At 43.6% G+C, this 19,765-nt stretch overlaps 1 protein-coding gene across 2 annotated transcripts in view; it reads left to right on the top strand.

Moving 5' to 3' along the window:
- The window catches only part of akt3a (v-akt murine thymoma viral oncogene homolog 3a), a 142,346-nt gene that overhangs the window by 115,618 nt on the left and 6,963 nt on the right, over positions 1–19,765 (top strand). For both annotated transcript variants that reach the window (XM_071409424.1, XM_071409423.1), the window contains exons 4-13: positions 3,627–3,738; positions 7,053–7,200; positions 7,597–7,728; positions 7,875–7,940; positions 9,139–9,207; positions 10,489–10,611; positions 11,342–11,470; positions 15,205–15,419; positions 15,701–15,788; positions 16,121–16,223. In XM_071409424.1, the coding sequence (XP_071265525.1) occupies positions 3,627–3,738; positions 7,053–7,200; positions 7,597–7,728; positions 7,875–7,940; positions 9,139–9,207; positions 10,489–10,611; positions 11,342–11,470; positions 15,205–15,419; positions 15,701–15,788; positions 16,121–16,223 (1,185 nt within the window). The remainder of the gene's footprint in view (positions 1–3,626; positions 3,739–7,052; positions 7,201–7,596; positions 7,729–7,874; positions 7,941–9,138; positions 9,208–10,488; positions 10,612–11,341; positions 11,471–15,204; positions 15,420–15,700; positions 15,789–16,120; positions 16,224–19,765) is intronic.

Genomic DNA, 19,765 nt, shown 5'->3' with positions numbered 1-19,765 from the left:
AGATGAACATGGTACCTTCAGGCATTTGGAAATTGCTCCCAAGGATGAACCAGACTTGTGGAGGTATACAATTTTTTTTCTGAGGCCTTGGCTGATTTCTTTTGATTTTCCCATGATGTCAAGCAAAGAGGCACTGAGTTTGAAGGTAGACCTTGAAATACATCCACAGGTACACCTCCAATTGACTCAAATTATGTCAATCAGCCTATCAGAAGCTTCTAAAGCCATGACATCATTTTCTGGAATTTTTCAAGCCGTTTAAAGGCACAGTCAACTTAGTGTATGTACACTTCTGACCCACTGGAATTGTGATACAGTGAATTATAAGTGAAATAATCTGTCTAAACAATTGTTGGAAAAATTACTTGTGTCATGCACAAAGTAGATGTCCTAACTGACTTGCCAAAACTACAGTTTGTTAACAAAAAATGTGTGGAGTGGTTGAAAAACGAGTTTTAATGACTCCGACATAAGTGTATGTAAACTTCCGACTTCAACTGTATACTTAAAGGGGCAATCTGAGATTGGTATATCAACTGGACTTTTAAATTAATGATATACATGTACACCCATTGATTCTTGAAGAAGATACATTATAAATGACATCAAAACCCTAAATATAAGCTTGTTTTACTCCACCTCAAAGCCTCAAAACATGGTCAAAAGTACAATTTAGATCTCATGGATAGTTCATCCTTGCATCCATATGTTTCTCTATGAATTTGAAAGTTTTTACATTTCTCCAGCCCCATCCCTCAGCTGTTTACCAAAACAACTAGACATAAGCTGATAGCCACTAAGCTGGTGGAAACATTTGACTCCTTGGCACAGTTCCTACAACAAAGGCCACAGTAATTACATGGACATGAAACAACTACAACAGTTTCCTATTGTCCCAACACACAACAGAACTGACAATGGCCTCAGATTTGCCTTATGATTGGCTGCTGGATAGTTTTTCAAGGGGAAAGAAAGGACAGTTTAAGAGGGTGGGTCCATCCATCAATTCATCCGGCCTTGCTGTGTTACCACTTGGACACATGTAGGGAGCTTTCTTTCTTTCTCTCTCACTCTCTCTCTCTCCTCTCTCACTCTCTCCTCTCTCACTCTCTCACTCTTGCTTTCTCTCTCTCCATCCGTCAGGAAGCTAGCGCGGCCAGGTTTTAATCTAAAGGCTGGGGGAGAGAGGGTGGCCATACATCCGGCCCCGGCTGGCTTGGCAGCACTACAGTATTGCCACATCTGTTGTCCAAAGCTGGGAGGCCAGGTGGTGCTGGGACGCTGGCTGCTGTAGTCAAATGGGCCAGTGAAATGGAATGGTGCAGCCCCGCCTGCCTGCCTGTCTGTCCGTCCCAAGCGTGGGGAGAGATACTGTCACTGACAGACAGACAGACAGACAGACAGACAGACAGACAGACAGACAGACAGACAGACAGACAGACAGACAGACAGACAGAGCCTGAGACACTCCCTGCCTGCCTACTTGCCTGCCTGACCAACAGGCTACAGTCTAATGTCAAACACTGCCTGACCAACAGGCTACAGTCTAATGTCAAACACTGCCTGACCAACAGGCTACAGTCTAATGTCAAACACTGCCTGACCAACAGGCTACAGTCTAATGTCAAACACTAAGTATGTCTCAGATAACTCACCTAAATGACTAGAAAACAATGCTATGGTCCCTGATGAATATTTTCCTTCTCCAGAGCCCCATGTTTCTAATATATACCACTTGTTAATTACATTTCAATATAGTTTGGTAAATTGAAGTACATGAATACGTGGAGAGTTCAAATGAGGATAGAATGTTATATAACAAGAATGCAAACTGATTAACTAATAGTGACAGTAGTGTAGGTGGTGGCCCTATCCCACTAGGGATTTCAGAATAGGGAAATGAATCTGAATGCATATTACAGTAACACTCCAATATAAATGCCTATTGATTGATGGCAGTACAGTTGCTGGAGCTCTCTCCTAGTATGTTTAGCTGAAGCAAAACAATCTCCTCTGTCTGTATTCCCCCTTAAATGACTATGTTGTGTCCAGCGCTACTACCTACTGGAACTCCGTCATGACCTTGTTTTCTCTGCGCTCAGTGGGAGACTCCATTTTATTAGCGGAGCAGGAAGAAAGAGGTAGAGTGCGCCTGCGACCTTAGCCGTGTCGTCATTAACCTTCCCGCCTATATTTAGGCCGTCCCGCCGTTTGGTGGCGGCAGAGATGAGGCCAGCTGAGGGAGGGAAGTCATTACCTACTGGCACGTACAGGCTCAACACTCTGTTTCAGCTGTCATCTGACTGAACATTGTCCCCAATAGCTGCTGTAGCGGTGACAGTGGAGCACATTGCAAAACTTTTCCACAGTTGGCTTGAAGCCCCATCTGGCTGTGTGTGTTCCTGCATGGAATGAGACAGCTTTAACTTGGTGCGAAGTGTTGTGTTTGCTGCAGTACAGTCCATCTACATTGAGTGTACAAAACATTAGGAACACCTGCTCTTTCCAGGACAGACTGACCAGGTGAATCCAGGTGAAAGCCATGATCCCTTATTGATGTCACCTGTTAAATACACTTCATTCAGTGTAGATGAAGGGGAAGAGACCGGTTAAAGAAGGATTTTTAAGCCTTGAGACAATTGAGACATGGATTTTGTATGTGTCATTCAGAGGGTGAATGGGAAAGACAAAATATTTAAGTGCCTTTGAACGGGGTATGGTAGTAGGTGCCAGACGCACCGGTTTGTGTCAAGAACTGCAAAGCTGCTGGGTTTTTCACGCTCAACAGTTTCCCGTGTGTATCAAGAATGGTCCACCACCCAAAGGACATCCAGTCAACTTGACAACTGTGGGAAGCATTGGAGTCAATATGGGCCAGCATCCCTGTGGAACGCTTTCGACACCATGTAGAGTCCATGCCCCGACGAATTGAGGCTGTTCTGAGGGCAAAAGGGGGGTGGAACTCAATATTAGGAAGGTGTTCTTAATGTTTGGTATACTCAGTGTATGTACATACCCAATAACAAAGCTAGCCTACTCTTTCATCACAATTAACTAGTATCAACAGCAACTAGTGATTGGGGAAAAAATCTTTACAGTTACATAATGCAATATTATTTTTGGATGACATTATATTGATATTTGACTCCCAAGTATTGATTTGTAAATGTTTTAATTTAGTTTTAGTTTTATTAGCTACTGTAGGTAGCGTTAGCTAGCGGTAATCGGCTGTACCTATGCCAAAACTCCTGTATTTCTCATCCTATAACTTGTTCCCCATCTTTAAAAAAAAGAAAGAATTGTAAGCCAACACATTATTTGCACTTTTATTTCAAAACGAATTTCCTCATGGCTCTCTATTGTCCCTTTACAGCAGACACTATAGTGAGCAATATGTTTGGAACATCAAATCGCAATAAGATCGCAGTATCAAATTGCTATACATTGAGAATTGTGAGAATCACGGTACATATCATATCGGCACCTAAGTATCGTGATAATATCGTATCATGAAGTCCCTGGCAATTCCCAGCCCTATCAGCAACTGAAGCTCAGACACAACATTTGACATCTAGTAAATCTGAATATTCACAGACGCTTCTCTATCTGTCCTCTCTCTGTCTCAGAATGCCAACTGATGAAGACAGAACGACCAAAGCCCAACACATTCATCATCAGATGTCTACAATGGACCACCGTCATAGAGAGGACCTTCCATGTGGACACGCCAGAGGAAAGGTAGGCTCAGTCCTTAGTCTGCTTATCTATGGCCAACTGACTGCTTTTCCTCTACCCAGTATGTCTATGAAAACAGTACGTCTATGAAAACAGTACGTCTATGAAAACAGTACGTCTATGAAAACAGTACGTCTATGAAAACAGTACGTCTATGAAAACAGTACATCTATGAAAACAGTACGTCTATGAAAACAGTACATCTATGAAAAGTCATAGTGTAGCTCTCAAGTCAGGAGGTCATGTGAAACTGAGATAAATTGTTCACCTGTTCTATTTTAAATGATGGTTTACTATGATAATCTATAAGAGGGATGGTCAACTTTGATGGGAGTGGGGCCACAAAAAAATATGAACTCATCATGAGGGGCTGCAGTGTCTCGCTGGTCTGCGTATCCACATCCATACCTACACATGTAGTCAGAGTCGGCCTTAGCCTTTTGGGGGCCCTCCTCCCAGCGGATAGAAGAAATTGAAGAATCCTGCAATTCTACAAATTTTGCCATAGGGTGGATAGAAATGTTTGCAGTTTTGAATATGATATCTGAGTGAGAATGACTAACAAAATCAATGGGGTTCCCCGGTCAAAAATTTGACCATGATTACTACATGTTTAGATAGCAGGGTAGACTAACTTACCAATCTAAAAATGTTTAGCTGACATGGCTAATTGACATAACAGGACAGAAAATGCTGATGCACAACCAATTTTCGAAATTGCACCTTGTGTATTCTACCTCACAACATTAAGTTGAGACTCCGACTGAGTTCCCTCCTCCCAAAAATGAAATTGATCTGCGGTGGCGGGCCGCCAGTTGCCCATCACTGGCCTATAATATGACTATGAAATGACTTTATACTAAATGGTATTTCAGAGATAATCTTGTGTGAACGTTTTCTGCGACAAACATATTTGTCCTCAGTTTCAAATCCATTTGAAATTAGAGCAGTGTGTCATTTAACAAAGATGAATAGAAAACACAAATCATACATGCTCCATTTACCGTTCCAGTAAAACCAACCAGGTGATCAGCAGAGGGGGTTGTGGGGGGTTTGTATGTAGGCTAGAAAAGAGACCTTTCAAGTATAGTAGCACTGGCATAAATTCTCCAGCTGCTCTTCTTCTCGGAAATTGAGATGTTTATCTCTTTCCAGAAAGAACAGTGTTTGCCCATAAGACTTAAGATAATAAGCTGTGCCTGTTCACAGTTGGCACACATACAGACGATCCTCTCTTCTGTCTCTGGGGAACGGGCAACTGCAGGCAGCGACCTGTGAGAGTGAGCTACGGAGCAGAGCTGGGTAGAGGAAGCAGCACTGGCAGATGTTATGGTCTTAAACTCTACTTTCTGCTGGTGAAGTGAAGAGAATTTGAGTTTGAGCTGTAGCTGTAGCCTCACTAGACAGGCCAGGGGGTTGAGGGAGAGTGCAGCCAGCAGTTAAGAGGAAAGGTTAAACGTATTTTCCAGTTCCTGTCTTAAACCTTACAGCCACTGTACTGTACTGTGTCTCTGGCTGGCTGGCAGCAGCTTTTACTGTACTGTACCCGCCTGGCACGGGCCCAGCATTGGCAGGCCCACGAGTGAGGAGAGGGGAGGCACCAGCTGGCACGTCGCCCGACTGTAGTCAGGCCCATTATCTCTCATTAGCGAAAAAATCTCATTATACGTTAAAAAAAAAACCCGGAGGGGGTAGGGAGAGAGGCTCGGCTCGCATTCATCTGCACGACCTTGAGAGGATTCCCGTTGCTTTTTATGTGTACACTGTGCCGTTTGATTGTTCAAATGGAACACAACTTTTCTTTGCCCTTGTTCGGAGTCACATCCGATATATTCAGAAACCTGAGTGAAGCTGGGAAAAGGTGTTCAGAAAGAGTCTTTTTGTGTAGGTATGGATTTGCATCTTGTTCAATCCCTCATTGTAACATATGGGCCTCTCCAAACAAAACATGGAACAAAAAACCCCACACGGATGCTACTTTGTGAGTCAAATGTTGTTTGTTTTATCAGGTTACCACATGTGCTAGATGTCCTGTTTGACTTCTAGGGGGAATACCATTAACAGTTGTGATTACCTTTGTGTAAAGGAAGGAAGCGAAGTCTCCTCCCTCGCAAACGGAAACTCTAGTTCAAACCCCTTCCTTCTGCTAATTTCACCTGTATTTATCATGGTCCAAATAATCAATGACGAAAAACCAAAACCAGGAACTACTACTGCTGCTCGTAATCATATAATTCTACGTGAACCTTGACAGATTCTCACCGTTTCATTTCTCCACAAGAATCGGTCCATGAGAGATTAACGTACTGTAAATGAAAGTTTCCAAATGCTAACGATCCCCTCCTGTGGAATGTTGATGTAGCAGCAGTACAGCCCAGAGGGAAGCACAAACCACACACGGATATATTCATCATCATTAAATACACACGTGCTCACAAATCCAAATGCATCACTCTTTTAATGCAACAGATGTTGTACGGCACAACAAATGAAAACCCAATGGGGGGTAAAGCCATTTGCAAACACGCAGTAGTTCCCATTGACATAAACTAATTTGTGAACATTTGTTTTGTTTTAAAGCGACTGATCATTGACGATTACATAGATGATTGCATAGATTAGCCTTTGTTGAAAGTTCTAGTTTTACCCCATTGTGAAGGTGTAATGAATATATTGCACTGTCTATAGATCATTCTTAACATAGCAGAATGTCATTGATTATGCATAATGGTGTCACATTAGACATCAAACAAGTAGCTACATTTCATTGTGAAATATCACTGTTACCATGCAGAAGTTTGTTCATGTGTCTGTGTTACAGCTGCTGTATGGTATGAGTTAAAATAGGCTATCCATACTCCAGACTATTGTTATACATTATATGTAACTTTACAGGTGTCCATATCCTGACAGGGACAAGTGGACAGGGCTAACCAGACTATAGACTGTTAAGACACACTACCTACAGTTGCGGTCAAATATATTACTACCCTTGCAAGATCCCCTATTTCTTTTAAAATCAGTTGAAATTTAAAACACTTTTGGTGTTCACACGTGTATTTGTTTGATTTCCAACTTCACATGACAAAAATATATATAAATAATTTAAAATTCAAATTAACTTGGTTGGAGGCAAGTCATTTACCGTGTAATTTATCACGTGGTAAGTTGCAGCTGCCTACTGGGTAAAAATTGCCATTCAACCAGTTTTGAAAAGAGAAACAGAACATTCTGCTCCATCGCAATCCATAGTAAAGTGCAAGGATGCCGATATATTTGACCGCATCTGTAACTAGAGGTTTGTGTTCTGCAAACAGGGATGAGTGGACGGAGGCCATCCAGATAGTAGCAGACAAACTCCAAAGACAGGAGGAAGAGAGGATCCAATGCAGTCCCACGGCTCAGATGGACAACATCGGAGAGCTGGAGGAGATGGACACCTCTACCAGCCACCATAAACGGAAGGTAAGAGATACATCTGGACCACTGACTTTTTGTGATAATAATTGTCAGCAAACATGAATAGATACATACAAAATTAAGTTACATCCCAATCCCATCCCGCCCGAGGACCTAAGGGATGAAATTAAATAAACATACAAATTCTAAGCAACACGTCGTGAAGTGTTTCAGTGGCAAGAAGCCATTGGTTCAAAGTGTCTTCTTTAGCTCCACTGACTAAAGGATGACCACACCACGGGAGACATATCCTGATTGACTGATACAGAAACACGGATAGAATCATTTTGCGGAGCTGTTAAATTATGTGTTAAGTTTCCCATCAGTCCTCTAAAATCAGACACAAATTCTGCTTTCTAGAACTATTATAACTGCACTGACTTGACCTACGGTTTCTTTCAGACAATGAATGACTTTGACTACTTAAAACTACTGGGAAAAGGCACTTTTGGTAAAGTGATTCTAGTGAGAGAGAAGGCTAACGGGAAATATTATGCAATGAAGATTTTGAAGAAAGAAGTCATTATTGCAAAGGTACGTTTCACTCCATGTTAATTACTTCATCAAACTAAACCTAACTGGTAGCAAGTTGAATGACGTTCTATAAAGAAATGACTGTTATATTCATATGCTGCGCTGTCTCAGAAGCAGTGTTCTATTCACTACCTTATATCCCACAGGATGAAGTGGCACACACACTCACAGAGAGCAGAGTGTTAAAAAACACCAGGCACCCTTTCCTAACTGTGAGTACGCATCCCTACACACACACACACACACACACACACACACACACACACACACACACACACACACACACACACACACACACACACACACACACACACACACACACACACACACACACACACAGAGAGCAGAGTGTTAAAAAACACCAGGCACCCTTTCCTAACTGTGAGTACGCATCCCTACACACACACACACACACTCACAGAGAGCAGAGTGTTAAAAAACACCAGGCACCCTTTCCTAACTGTGAGTACGCATCCCTACACACACACTCACAGAGAGCAGAGTATTAAAAAACACCAGGCACCCTTTGCTAACTGTGAGTATGCATCCCCACACACACACACACACACACACACACACACACACACACACACACACACACACACACACACACACACACACACACACACACACACACACACACACACACACACACAGAGTGCAGAGTATTAAAAAACACCAGGCACCCTTTCCTAACTGTGAGTACGCATCCCTACACACACACACACACACACACACTCAGAGTGCAGAGTATTAAAAAACACCAGGAACCCTTTCCTAACTGTGAGTACGCATCCCTACAAACACACTCACAGAGAGCAGAGTATTAAAAAACACCAGGCACCCTTTCCTAACTGTGAGTACGCATCCCTACACACACACACACACACACAAAGGCATGCATGCACGCACGCACGCTCACATGTACCCATGCATACAATAGACAAAAGCAGTTTGTCTATAGCAGCACATTGAGCCTATATGTACCTGAACCCCCAGAGACTCATTATAATGCAGTGGATAAACTGTTAGAAATGAACAGCCCAAGTCTAGCTTTACATCTGTCGACAAGACATCACTGAGAGGTCATTTCAGTGATACTCCAGATGCTGTTGTTCGCTGCAAAACACACACAAGCAAAAACACACACATACACACACACACATGCAGCAAAACAATTAAGGTTCATATGACATCACGGTAACGTTTCACCTTGTTTCACTTCTCTCACATCTGCAATCAAGGCTTAAGAGAGTCAAAGAGCAACTGTTATTTTGTTTAATGTGTACTCCCTGGATAGAAAACGTACTTCTCTCTGAAAAACAACAAGAATATACATATGTGCTAGGTGTGAAAACATTTCCTCAGGTTGTGGAGCTGATGGTTGTGTTTCTGTTCCTCCTGTTTCAGTCTTTGAAGTATTCCTTCCAGACTAAAGACCGCCTGTGCTTTGTAATGGAATATGTGAATGGAGGAGAGGTAAGCCCTGACTAGTACCAGTATCTCTGTCTGTCCTCTCTCTCTCTCTGTCTGTGGCTCTCTCTCTCCGTCTGTCTCTCTCTCACTCTGTCTCTGTGTCTCGGTCTCTGTCTCTCTCTCTCTAAAGTTACCCATACACTCACAGAGGAGTACAGCACACGGTCGGTCCTGTGTCGGTCCTGTCTGTGGAGTGTAAGATTACTGTTGTACTTTTGAGTTTGCAGGATCATTCTATACTGAAATAATTCAGATTGACCAATGAGCATTGTATGAATGTATCATGGTCTAATACATTTCTTCTGTCGCTTCCACAGTATTTCTCTCTGGTAAAGTTGGATATTTTCTGCTTCCAGCAAACTGGTCTCCACCTGTCACCATTCCAAACCTTTTTCCAATTTATGTCCATTTGAACACACCTATGGGTGATATTACTGAAATGACATTCTGAAATGATTTTTGATTCGCAAAAATTTCGATTTACGGCATTTTTTATCGGGATGCTTTGCAATCTTGCGTTCATTCCCTCAGTCTAAACATCACCTGCTCCCTCCATCAGTCCAGCCAGCTCCAACCCAGAACCCCCTCACCTTAGTGGGCCGATCCGTCTGCCTGCCTCCCTCCCTCATCTTTACAAACCTGCCTGCCGCATTCACAGCTGCCAGTGCTCTGATGAAGGCCCACCTGTCCTCACCCATAGCCCCCCCTCTACCCCACACCTCCCCTCTCCTCCCCACCTGTCAGGCTGGTCAGGCTGATCAGGCAGGCCGTTAGCACCGCCCCAGCGGCCATATGCAAACCTCCCTCAACAATTAATGGAAGATGTGCCGCCCCGTGTCCTCCTGGGTAATTTGTACAAGAGGAGCTCGGGCAGGGAGACAGGAGGGGGAGAGGGATGGCAGAGAAATTACAGAGAGCCTTGACATCTGACAGAGAGAGAGAGAATGGAGGAGAGGGTATTCCCATACTCACTCTTTCAAAAATGAAAAGATGATTGCAGAAAAGGGCGCCGGCCTCTTTAATGGGATGTTAGCCCATGAGCGGCACCGATTGCCTTTAACAAGATTGGTGTATTGATTAAAAGGCTGATTTAACAGGCCGCGCCGGCTACCCGGTGGAGAGATGGGGATGATGCGCCAGCTGCTGTCTAAGTTCGCCGGGCGTCCTCCAAGGGCCCCACCATCCATCATCTCAATATGGCGATGGGAGGCAGTTTATGTTGTGTTAATTTCCTCCAATAAATCAGTAATTATTGCAATCCTGTCCCTGCTGTTTATCCTGCAGCTGTTTTTCCATTTGTCGAGAGAGCGGGTGTTCTCTGAGGACCGCACGCGCTTCTACGGTGCCGAAATAGTCTCCGCTCTGGACTACCTGCACTCCGCCAAGATTGTGTACCGAGATCTCAAGGTAAACAAAAAAAGCGGGAAAGTAATCAGATATTTGGGAAGTTGTTGTTTCCCTCACCTAATGTGGCCCATTATCCTGTGCGAGTGGCACGGGATGTGGGGAATGTATTAAAAGCTCCAGAGTTTTCAGTTTTGGGAGAGGGGCTTTTTGAAAAACATCAAAATTCTCTCGGGTGTGTGAAAGATGACACAGCGTTTCGCTTACAGCCTTGGCCCAAGCCTGCCTGAAAGGAGCCAAGAAACATGAAAAAATAAGCGTTTGCCGTTAAAATTAAAAGGTTGAACGGCTTGACTAGCTTGAGGTTTCTTTCCCTTCATCTGCTAGGAACTGTGAACAAGAAGGAGACTTGTTTACTTTCCTCCTTGTTATTAACGTGACTCTGGTCAGACTATTCAACTTCCCTCACAATGTGAAGTGTCTCCACAACACATTTTACTGGCTGAGACATGAGTAGAGGCAGAGGCAGACAGTACATTTTCTTGTGTACTTGAAATTATCAAATAAACTTGGGGGACATAGAGAGGAATCACAGACTGCCTTCTCTTGTGCAGCTCAGCAATACAGTATGTGTTGTCAGAGTCGTTGAGTTTGCAGTACATCCCTGGGCTTTTATAAGCCTGTTTTTCTAACTGTGTTGCACTGCAGTGCTTGTCTGTCCTTGTGGCATTGTTCTGCCCACACACTGGCTTGGCCTTCAGCGCTTTCAAAGTTGTTTCCTGTTCCCCTGCAGCTGGAGAACCTAATGCTAGACAAAGACGGACACGTCAAAATCACAGACTTCGGGCTCTGCAAGGAAGGAATCACAGATGCTGCTACAATGAAGACTTTCTGTGGAACGCCGGAGTACCTAGCTCCAGAGGTACAGTACGGTCCCTTCTAAACCCACATTCCCTGTCTGGTATATTCAACCCTTCAAACCCCTGACATACAGTACAAAACTCACCCGAGCATTAGAACTCAATTGTATTAGGTCTACATCATTATTATAGTTGTGTACCCCAGTTCACTTTGATTTAGAACTAAACATCATAAACCCACTACAATAACCAGTCTATTGAGATACTGTAGCCTATTTATGGCCAAGACTTTAAGATTCATCTGCCAAATAATGCTTGTAGCTATGGCAGCAGGTTTACATCATCCTCATGGCAGAGTCCCATAGCTAATGACGCCATTGGGACTCACACTGCCTCTCACAGTGAGCATAATGTAAACCCCCTCACATGCTCTATAGGAGACACTGTCCCTGGCGCCAGGCTGACAAACAAGTGGATGTGTGAAGTTGTAAGATTGAAATTGAGGAATCTAGTTATATCAAACACCGTTCTGCTGTGATTTCTCATTGGCCGATTTGTTTTATCTTCTCTCTTTATTTAAAGCTAGAATGTTTAGTTGCTACATCCATTTTTGGACTTATAAATGAATGATATATGCTCTTTGATTCTTGAACAATAGACCTTATAAATGCCTCATGAACTTAGTTCAATTGTCGTACCCCATCAGAACCCAAAATATAAGTTGTTTTACTCCAATGTTTGTAAACAATGTAAATGTAAACAAACACTGTATATCCTCATAACCTAGTTAAAACTATCATTTTGATATCAAGGAGGGTACTTGCATCCATAGCTCTGTGTATGAATTTTAGAATGGTTACATCTTTCCAGGCGCATCTCTCAGCTTTTCACCAAAACGGAGGCGGGGTACTGCAGATTCTAGCTTTAAGTAGCCACTTTAATGTTCAATAACGAACTGCTATATTCTGGTCATTAACAACAGTAAAGTAGATGTACAATATTTTACAACTCAATAACAAGTATTTGGTGTCCTTTCTGAATGACAAAAAAACATTTAAAAACTTACCACATTGCAAACCATTTTTTTCCCCTTTAACCAATGCTTAAACATGACCAACGTTATGGTCTCAGGTTTTTACTACAATGCATATTTATGATGTGCAGAGGAGTGAGGACTGTGGGTCGGGTGGGGGAAGAAAGGCAGGGGATAGAGGGGGGCATAGATCCCACTTAAAAAAGTATGGAGGACAATTTGGCGCTGGATTTTGTTTTGCTAAGGCCCTCCGCTGTGCCAGGAGATGATTTGAGTGTTGGTTATTTTTCACAAGAGTATGTGATTGCACAAAAAAGTACATGCTAAATAGAGGCAGATGGTGGCAGATGGGGGAGGTTGGAAGAAGGTGGCTGGGAAACCTGGAAATCTATACCGCCGCACTGGTGTAAAAATAACAGAACACACTCCGCGCCAAGTTCCAGACATGCAAAGTAGCTGGGATTTAAAAGAGGGAAGTTAAAATATTCCAATGCTTTGGGGTTATAAAAATGAAATTTAGATAGTTTTTCTTTTTGTTTGTGTAAAATATATTTGATTTGCCTTGTTAAAAAAAGGGCAAATGAGAATACCAAAAATATATTTTCTTAATAATACATTTGTAACACATACTCTCCTAGTTTTGGTTACTTTAGCCTTATTGAAATAACTCAGTGACATCTCTCTCATTTTGATATGCATGTATTTTTTACAAAGTAAAAAAAATGTGCAGGTTAAAACATTTGGGAAGATATAAAAATATATTAAATTGTTTATACTGTAGTGTTTCAATGCACATTTATGCGCCATGTGTATATGTACATTTAGCCTATTATGTTTCTTTATGTGTGTGTACACAAGCTAGGGCAGGCTGGGCGGGCGGAGCTGTGTGTTTGTTCCCTGTGCCCCGCTGGGTAACTGGGCTGGTGGAGCCAAAGGCTCTCTCTCTCTGTCCCTGCCCAGCCAAGCCTGCCAAGGGCCCCAGTCAGTCCTGGGAGCAGCAGCCCCGCCACATGGCTGTCCGAACGGGGCCTGTTCCTCCCCTCCAGGCTTGCCTCTCTGCCTGTGGCTCTGGAACAGGGGGGACCCCAACTGGCTCTGTGTGTATTAATCGCATCCCTGCCTGCACCCGAGCTGCTCCTGCTACAGTCCCAGGACAAACTCCCAATCCCAGCTCTCCCTGCACACACACATGCATATGTACACACATATGCATATGTACAGACACACACACACACCTCTGGCCCTAGGTGATGAAACGGCATTAAACATGTAACTATTTTTTCTCCTAACTTTTGGTTTGATGAGGGGGAAGGATATTCCATCTGGTGTGCGTGGTAGCATTCCTCCTCAGGTTTTTACTTGGTAATCCAGTGTTATCCCTCCAGCATTATGTTAAAACCCATGAATAGTTCATCTTTGACTGTACCACTGTTTCTCTCAGTGATGCTGATTTCCATCCAGCCGGTTGCCCGTCTTGATAAGCTCAATACGTGTTATTACCAGCAATTTGCTTCCAGTGTTATTTAGTTTGATAATTCTCAGCTTTTTGGGATTACATGTAGTGTACAAACACAGTAACTTGTTTCAGTCATTTAAAGTTCAGTCTAACTGAATTCTTAGTGATTAGGGCCTGTATTCATAAAGCGTCTTGAGTAGGAGTGCTGATCTAGGATCAGGTCCTCGTCTTCTTCAATATAATCTAAATGGCAAAACTTATCCTTGATCAGCACTCCTACTCTGAAATGCTTTATGAATACGGGCCCAGAAATTCAGAATGTTTTTTGGAGGTTTTCATGTTGTCTTGGTTGATATTTTCTGGTTAGGACTACTCTTTAAGACAGCGGAGGAGGATCATTGCGTTGACACGTCCAGGTTCTGCTTCCCATTAAGATTAGAGACAAGACATTATTATTCTAGAGATTCAGAGCATATGCTTAACTGGCCTCTCTCCAGCGCCACTTGTCGTTAGGTAGTCATATTAATTAGGCCTTTCCTCAGCGACGGTCTGAAATGGAGCCTGTACTCCCTCCATCTCTCTTCCTCCCTCGCTTTTTCAACAAGGTGAACAGCAGCACACCGGAGACGATGTAAGAGAAGGAGAAGAGCAGGTTGATTGTGTATTAGGACAGCAGCCCAGATAGAAGGCTTTGATTCAGCCGTGGCTCCTCTGGCTCCATGCTTCCCGTAGCCAGGTATCCACCTCTCTCTCTGGTGGGGCTGCCCTTGAACCAGCGGGTCACATCATGATGGCGAGGCCCTCTATGTCCATCCAGGAGCGTTTCCTGTCTGCCCGTGCCAGGTAGGGCCTCCAGCGCCAGCCACTTGGCTTGGCCAACAGGGGCATCTGTGACACGCAGCAGCAGAGTGACAGCCATCGCAGTCTATGTAGTGATGCCACTGCATGATGCTGTTGGGTTCTCATGTCACAGGAACACCGTACTGTGGAATAGGGCTTTGTGTTAGTCATAGTAAACCAGCTGGACCTGGAAACAGAAACTCGCAAGGGTCAAATGTCCACCAGGTCGTTTGTTAACCAACTTTGCGTCAGAAGTCGGTTGTATGTAAAACGCTTGGCGAAATAACAAAGTTGATGTGCTTCGTGTTTTTGTGTGTGTTGTTGGCAGGGGTGATTGGACCAGTTTGCAGCAGTTTGTTCCTCTGAACTGCAATGTTGAATAGAGGAGTTAGTGCCTGTCCCATAGAGATACCATACAGTTCATATTGACAATATGTTCTTATTCCATGATCTGTGTGTCTGTCCAGGTGCTGGAGGACAATGACTACGGCCGGGCGGTGGACTGGTGGGGTCTGGGCGTGGTCATGTATGAGATGATGTGCGGTCGGCTGCCCTTCTACAACCAGGACCACGAGAAGCTGTTTGAGCTGATCCTCATGGAGGACATCAAGTTCCCCCGCACGCTGTCGTCAGACGCCAAGTCACTGCTGTCAGGACTACTCATAAAGGACCCCAACAAAAGGTATAGGCCAGCTATACTATACACACCCTGGCCAGCCAGACTCCAAGCAGCACTGCTCACCATCCAATAATGCCCCATTGGAAGTGACTATACACTAGTTCTATTTAAACTAACTATCAGGGTTGAGGTCAATTCAGTTTTACACTCAGTTAACCCCAACCCTGCTGGCTTTAAAAAGCTTCAAGTCAATCATATCTATTCATCAAATTCAAAGTACTGTAACACTAATGTCTTGGAGGCAGACAAACCTTTGAATAAATTGTGATGCTTACTTTTCACAGGCTTGGAGGAGGTCCTGATGATGCTAAAGAAATCATGGGACATAGTTTCTTTACTGGAATCGAGTGGCAAGATGTTTATGATAAGAAGGTAATGCCTGTAATACCAGTTCTATAATATGTACACATTCATATTGTAGAATCATGTTGGGAGTCCTACAGGACTCCGGCTCTTTGCCCCTCACCAGTATGCATTCCTGATCATAGTTTGCTAACTCACTGTCTAGATAGAGGAAAGTTATCCTTGCTCTTTCAGTGCTTTACCATCACAGACACAGTGTACACCTAAGATGATGCAACCCTGGTAGCAGAGGGAGGTGAAATGCATTGTGGGAGGTGTAAACTCGTTGCCTCCAGTCCTGCCTGTGTGCTGCAACACCTCTGTGACACAAGTGCTGTGTGTTTCCCTCCCCTCCTACCTAGCTGATACCGCCCTTCAAACCTCAGGTGTCGTCAGAGACAGATACCAGGTATTTTGACGAAGAATTCACGGCACAGACAATTACAATAACTCCCCCTGAAAAATGTGAGTGAAACTTTTTCTTATTGTTCTTTTTTGCTAATGTTTAAAAGGTGAGACACTGTCACTTGACACTTTACTCAGGCTATGTTAGATGTGCAAGTGGTGTAACAATGTCTTTCCATATGTTAGATGATCATGTTTTATTTTGGGGCTAGATTGTATCAGAGCCACGCTAGCCGCATAGCAGTTGTTTTAGCAGTGTTGGAGGTGGAACTGCTGCGTTAGGGCTGTCAAATTCACAAGCGGCTCCTGGAATTCGACTTCAATCAGTGTAGATGAAGGGGAGGAGACAGGTCAAATAAGGATTTTTGGCCTTGAAACAATTGAGACAGATTGTGTATGTGTGCCAATCAGAGGGTGAATGGACAAGACAAAACATTTCTAGTGCATTCGGAAAGTATTCAGATCCCTTGTCTTTCTCCACATTTTGTTACATTACAGCCTCAATCTACACACAATACCCCATAATGACCAAGCAAAAACTGTTTTTTAGAAATGTTTGCAAATGTAAACATACAGTTGAAGTCGGAAGTTTACATACACTAATGTTGGAGTCATTAAAACTTGTTTTTCAACCACTCCGAACATTTCTTGTTAACAAACTATAGTTTTGGCAAATCGGTTAGGACATCTACTTTGTGCATGACACAAGTAATTTTTCATTCAGATTATTTCACTTATAATTCACTGTATCACAATTCCAGTGGGTCAGAAGTTTACATACACTAAGTTGACTGTGCCTTTAAACAGCTTGGAAAATTCCAGAAAATTATGTCATGGCTTTAGAAGCTTCTGATAGGCTAATTGACATAATTTGAGTCAATTGAAGGTGTACCTGTGGATGTATTTCAAGGCCTACCTTAAAACTCAGTGCCTCTTTGCTTGACATCGTGGAAAAATCAGCTAAGACCTCAGAAAAAAATGGTAAACCTCCACAAGTCTGGTTCATCCTTGGGAGCAATTTTTTATTTAATTTTTTTATTTCACCTTTATTTAACCAGGTAGGCTAGTTGAGAACAAGTTCTCATTTTCAACTGCGACCTGGCCAAGATAAAGGAAAGCAGTGCGACACAAACAACACAGAGTTACCCATGAAATAAACAAACATACAGTCAATAATACAATATAAAAAGTCTATATACAGTGTGTGCAAATGAGGTAGGATAAGGGAGGTAAGGCAATAAATAGGCCATAGTGGCAAAATAATTACAATATAGCAATTAAACACGAGTGATAGATGTGCAGAAGATGAATGTGCAAGTAGAGATACTGGGGTGCAAAGGAGCAAAATTAATGATAGAAATAACAGTATGGGGATAAGGTAGTTGGATGGGCAATGTACAGGTGCAGTGATCTGTGAGCTGCTCTGACAGCTGGTGCTTAAAGTTAGTGAGGGAGATAGGACTCTCCAGCGTCAGTGATTTTTGCAGGTACTTTGTAGGTACCACATTCATCTGTACAAACAATAGTACGCAAGTATAAACACCATGAGACCACAGACCTGTCATACCACTCAGGAAGGAGACGCGTTCTGTCTCCTAGAGATGAATGTACTTTGGTACAAAAAGTGCAAATCCCAGAACAACAGCAAAGGACCTTGTGAAGATGCTGGAGGAAACAGGTACAAAAGTATCTATATCCACAGTAAAACAAATCCTATATCGACATAACCTGAAAGGCTGCTCAGCAAGGAAGAAGCCACTGCTCCAAAACCGCCATAAAAAAGCCAGACTACGGTTTGCAACTGCACATGGGGACAAAGATTGTACTTTTTGGAGAAATGCCCTCTGGTCTGATGAAACAAAAATAATGACCATCGTTATGTTTGGAAGAAAAAGGGGGAAGCTTGCAAGCTGAAGAACACCATCCCAACCGTGAAGCACGGGGGTGGCAGCATCATGTTGTGGGGGTGCTTTGCTGCAGGAGGGACTGGTGCACTTCACAAAATAGATGGAATCATGAGGACGGAAAATTATGTGGATATTTTGAAGCAACATCTCAAGACATCAGTCAGGAAGTTAAAGCTTGGTCGCAAATGGATCTTCCAAATGGACAATGACCATGCATACTTCCAAAGTTGTGGCAAAATGGCTTAAGGACAACAAAGTCAAGGTATCGGGGTGGCCATCACAAAGCCCTGACCTCAATCCCATAGAAAATTTGTGGGCAGAACTGAAAAAGCGTGTGCGAGCAAGGAGGCCTACAAACCTGACTCAGTTAAACCAGCTCTGTCAGGAGGAATGGGCCGAAATTCCCCCAACTTATTGTGGGAAGCTTGTGGAAGGCTACCCGAAACGTTTGACCCAAGTTAAACAATTTAAAGGCAATGCTACCAAATACTAATTGAGTGAATGTTAACTTCTGACCCACTGGGAATGTGATGAAAGAAATAAAAGCTGAAATAAATCGAGTCTTCTTGGGTATGACGCTACAAGCTTGGCACAGCTTTATTTAGGTAGTTTCTCCCATTCTCCTCTGGAGATCCTCTCAAGCTCTGTCAGGTTGGATGGGGAGCGTCGCTGCACAGCTATTTTCAGGTCTCTGGTGTTTCTTTCCAAATCATGTCCAATCAATTGAATTTACCACAGGTGGACACCAATCAAGTTGTTGAAACATCTCAAGGATGATCAATGGAAACAAGTTGCACCTGAGCTCAATTGAGTCCCATAGCAAAGGGTCTGAATATTTATGTGAATGTCTCTTTTTTTTTGTAGATTGAGGATTTTTCTCCCCAATTTTGTGGTATCCAATTGGTAGTTACAGTCTTGTCTCATCGCTGCAACTCCCGTACAGACTCGGGAGAGGCGAAGGGCGAGAGCCGTGCGTCCTCCGAAACACAACACAACCAAGCCGCACTGCTTCTTGACACAATGCCCACTTAACCCGGAAGCCAGCCGCACCAAAGCGTCGGAGGAAACACCGTACACCTGGCGACCGTGTCAGCGTGCACTGCGCCCGGCCCGCCACAGGAGTCGCTAGTGCGCGATGGGACAAGGACATCCCTGCCCGGCCAAACCCTCTCCTAACCCAGACAACGCTGGGCCAATTGTACGCCGCCCCTGGGTCTCCCGGTCGCGGCCGGCTTCGATAGAGCCTGGACTCGAAACCAGAATCTCTAGTTGCACAGCTAACACTGTGATGCAGTGCCTTAGACCACTGTGCCACTTGGGAGGCCTATAATTTTTTAATTCATTTTAGAATAAGGCTGTAACGTAACAAAATATGGAAAAGGGGAAGAAGTCTGAATAGTTTCCGAATGCACAGTAAGTGCCTTTGAATGGGGTATGGTAGTAGGTGCCAGCTGCACCGGTTTGTGTCAAGAACACCGCTGGGTTTTTCCACGCTCAACAGCTTCCCGTGTGTATCAAGAATGGTCCACCACCCAAAGGACATCCAGCCAACTTGACATAACTGTGGGAAGCATTGGGGTAAACATGAACCAGCATCCCTGTGGAACGCTTTTGACACCTTGTAGAGTCCATCCCCCGATGAGTTGAGGCTGTTCTGAGAGCAAAAGGGAGGGGGGGGGGGACGACTCAATATTA

Source organism: Salvelinus alpinus, chromosome 7 (genome assembly GCF_045679555.1).
Source record: "Salvelinus alpinus chromosome 7, SLU_Salpinus.1, whole genome shotgun sequence".
NCBI lineage: Eukaryota > Metazoa > Chordata > Actinopteri > Salmoniformes > Salmonidae > Salvelinus > Salvelinus alpinus.
This window is presented reverse-complemented; position numbering and strand designations above follow the sequence as displayed.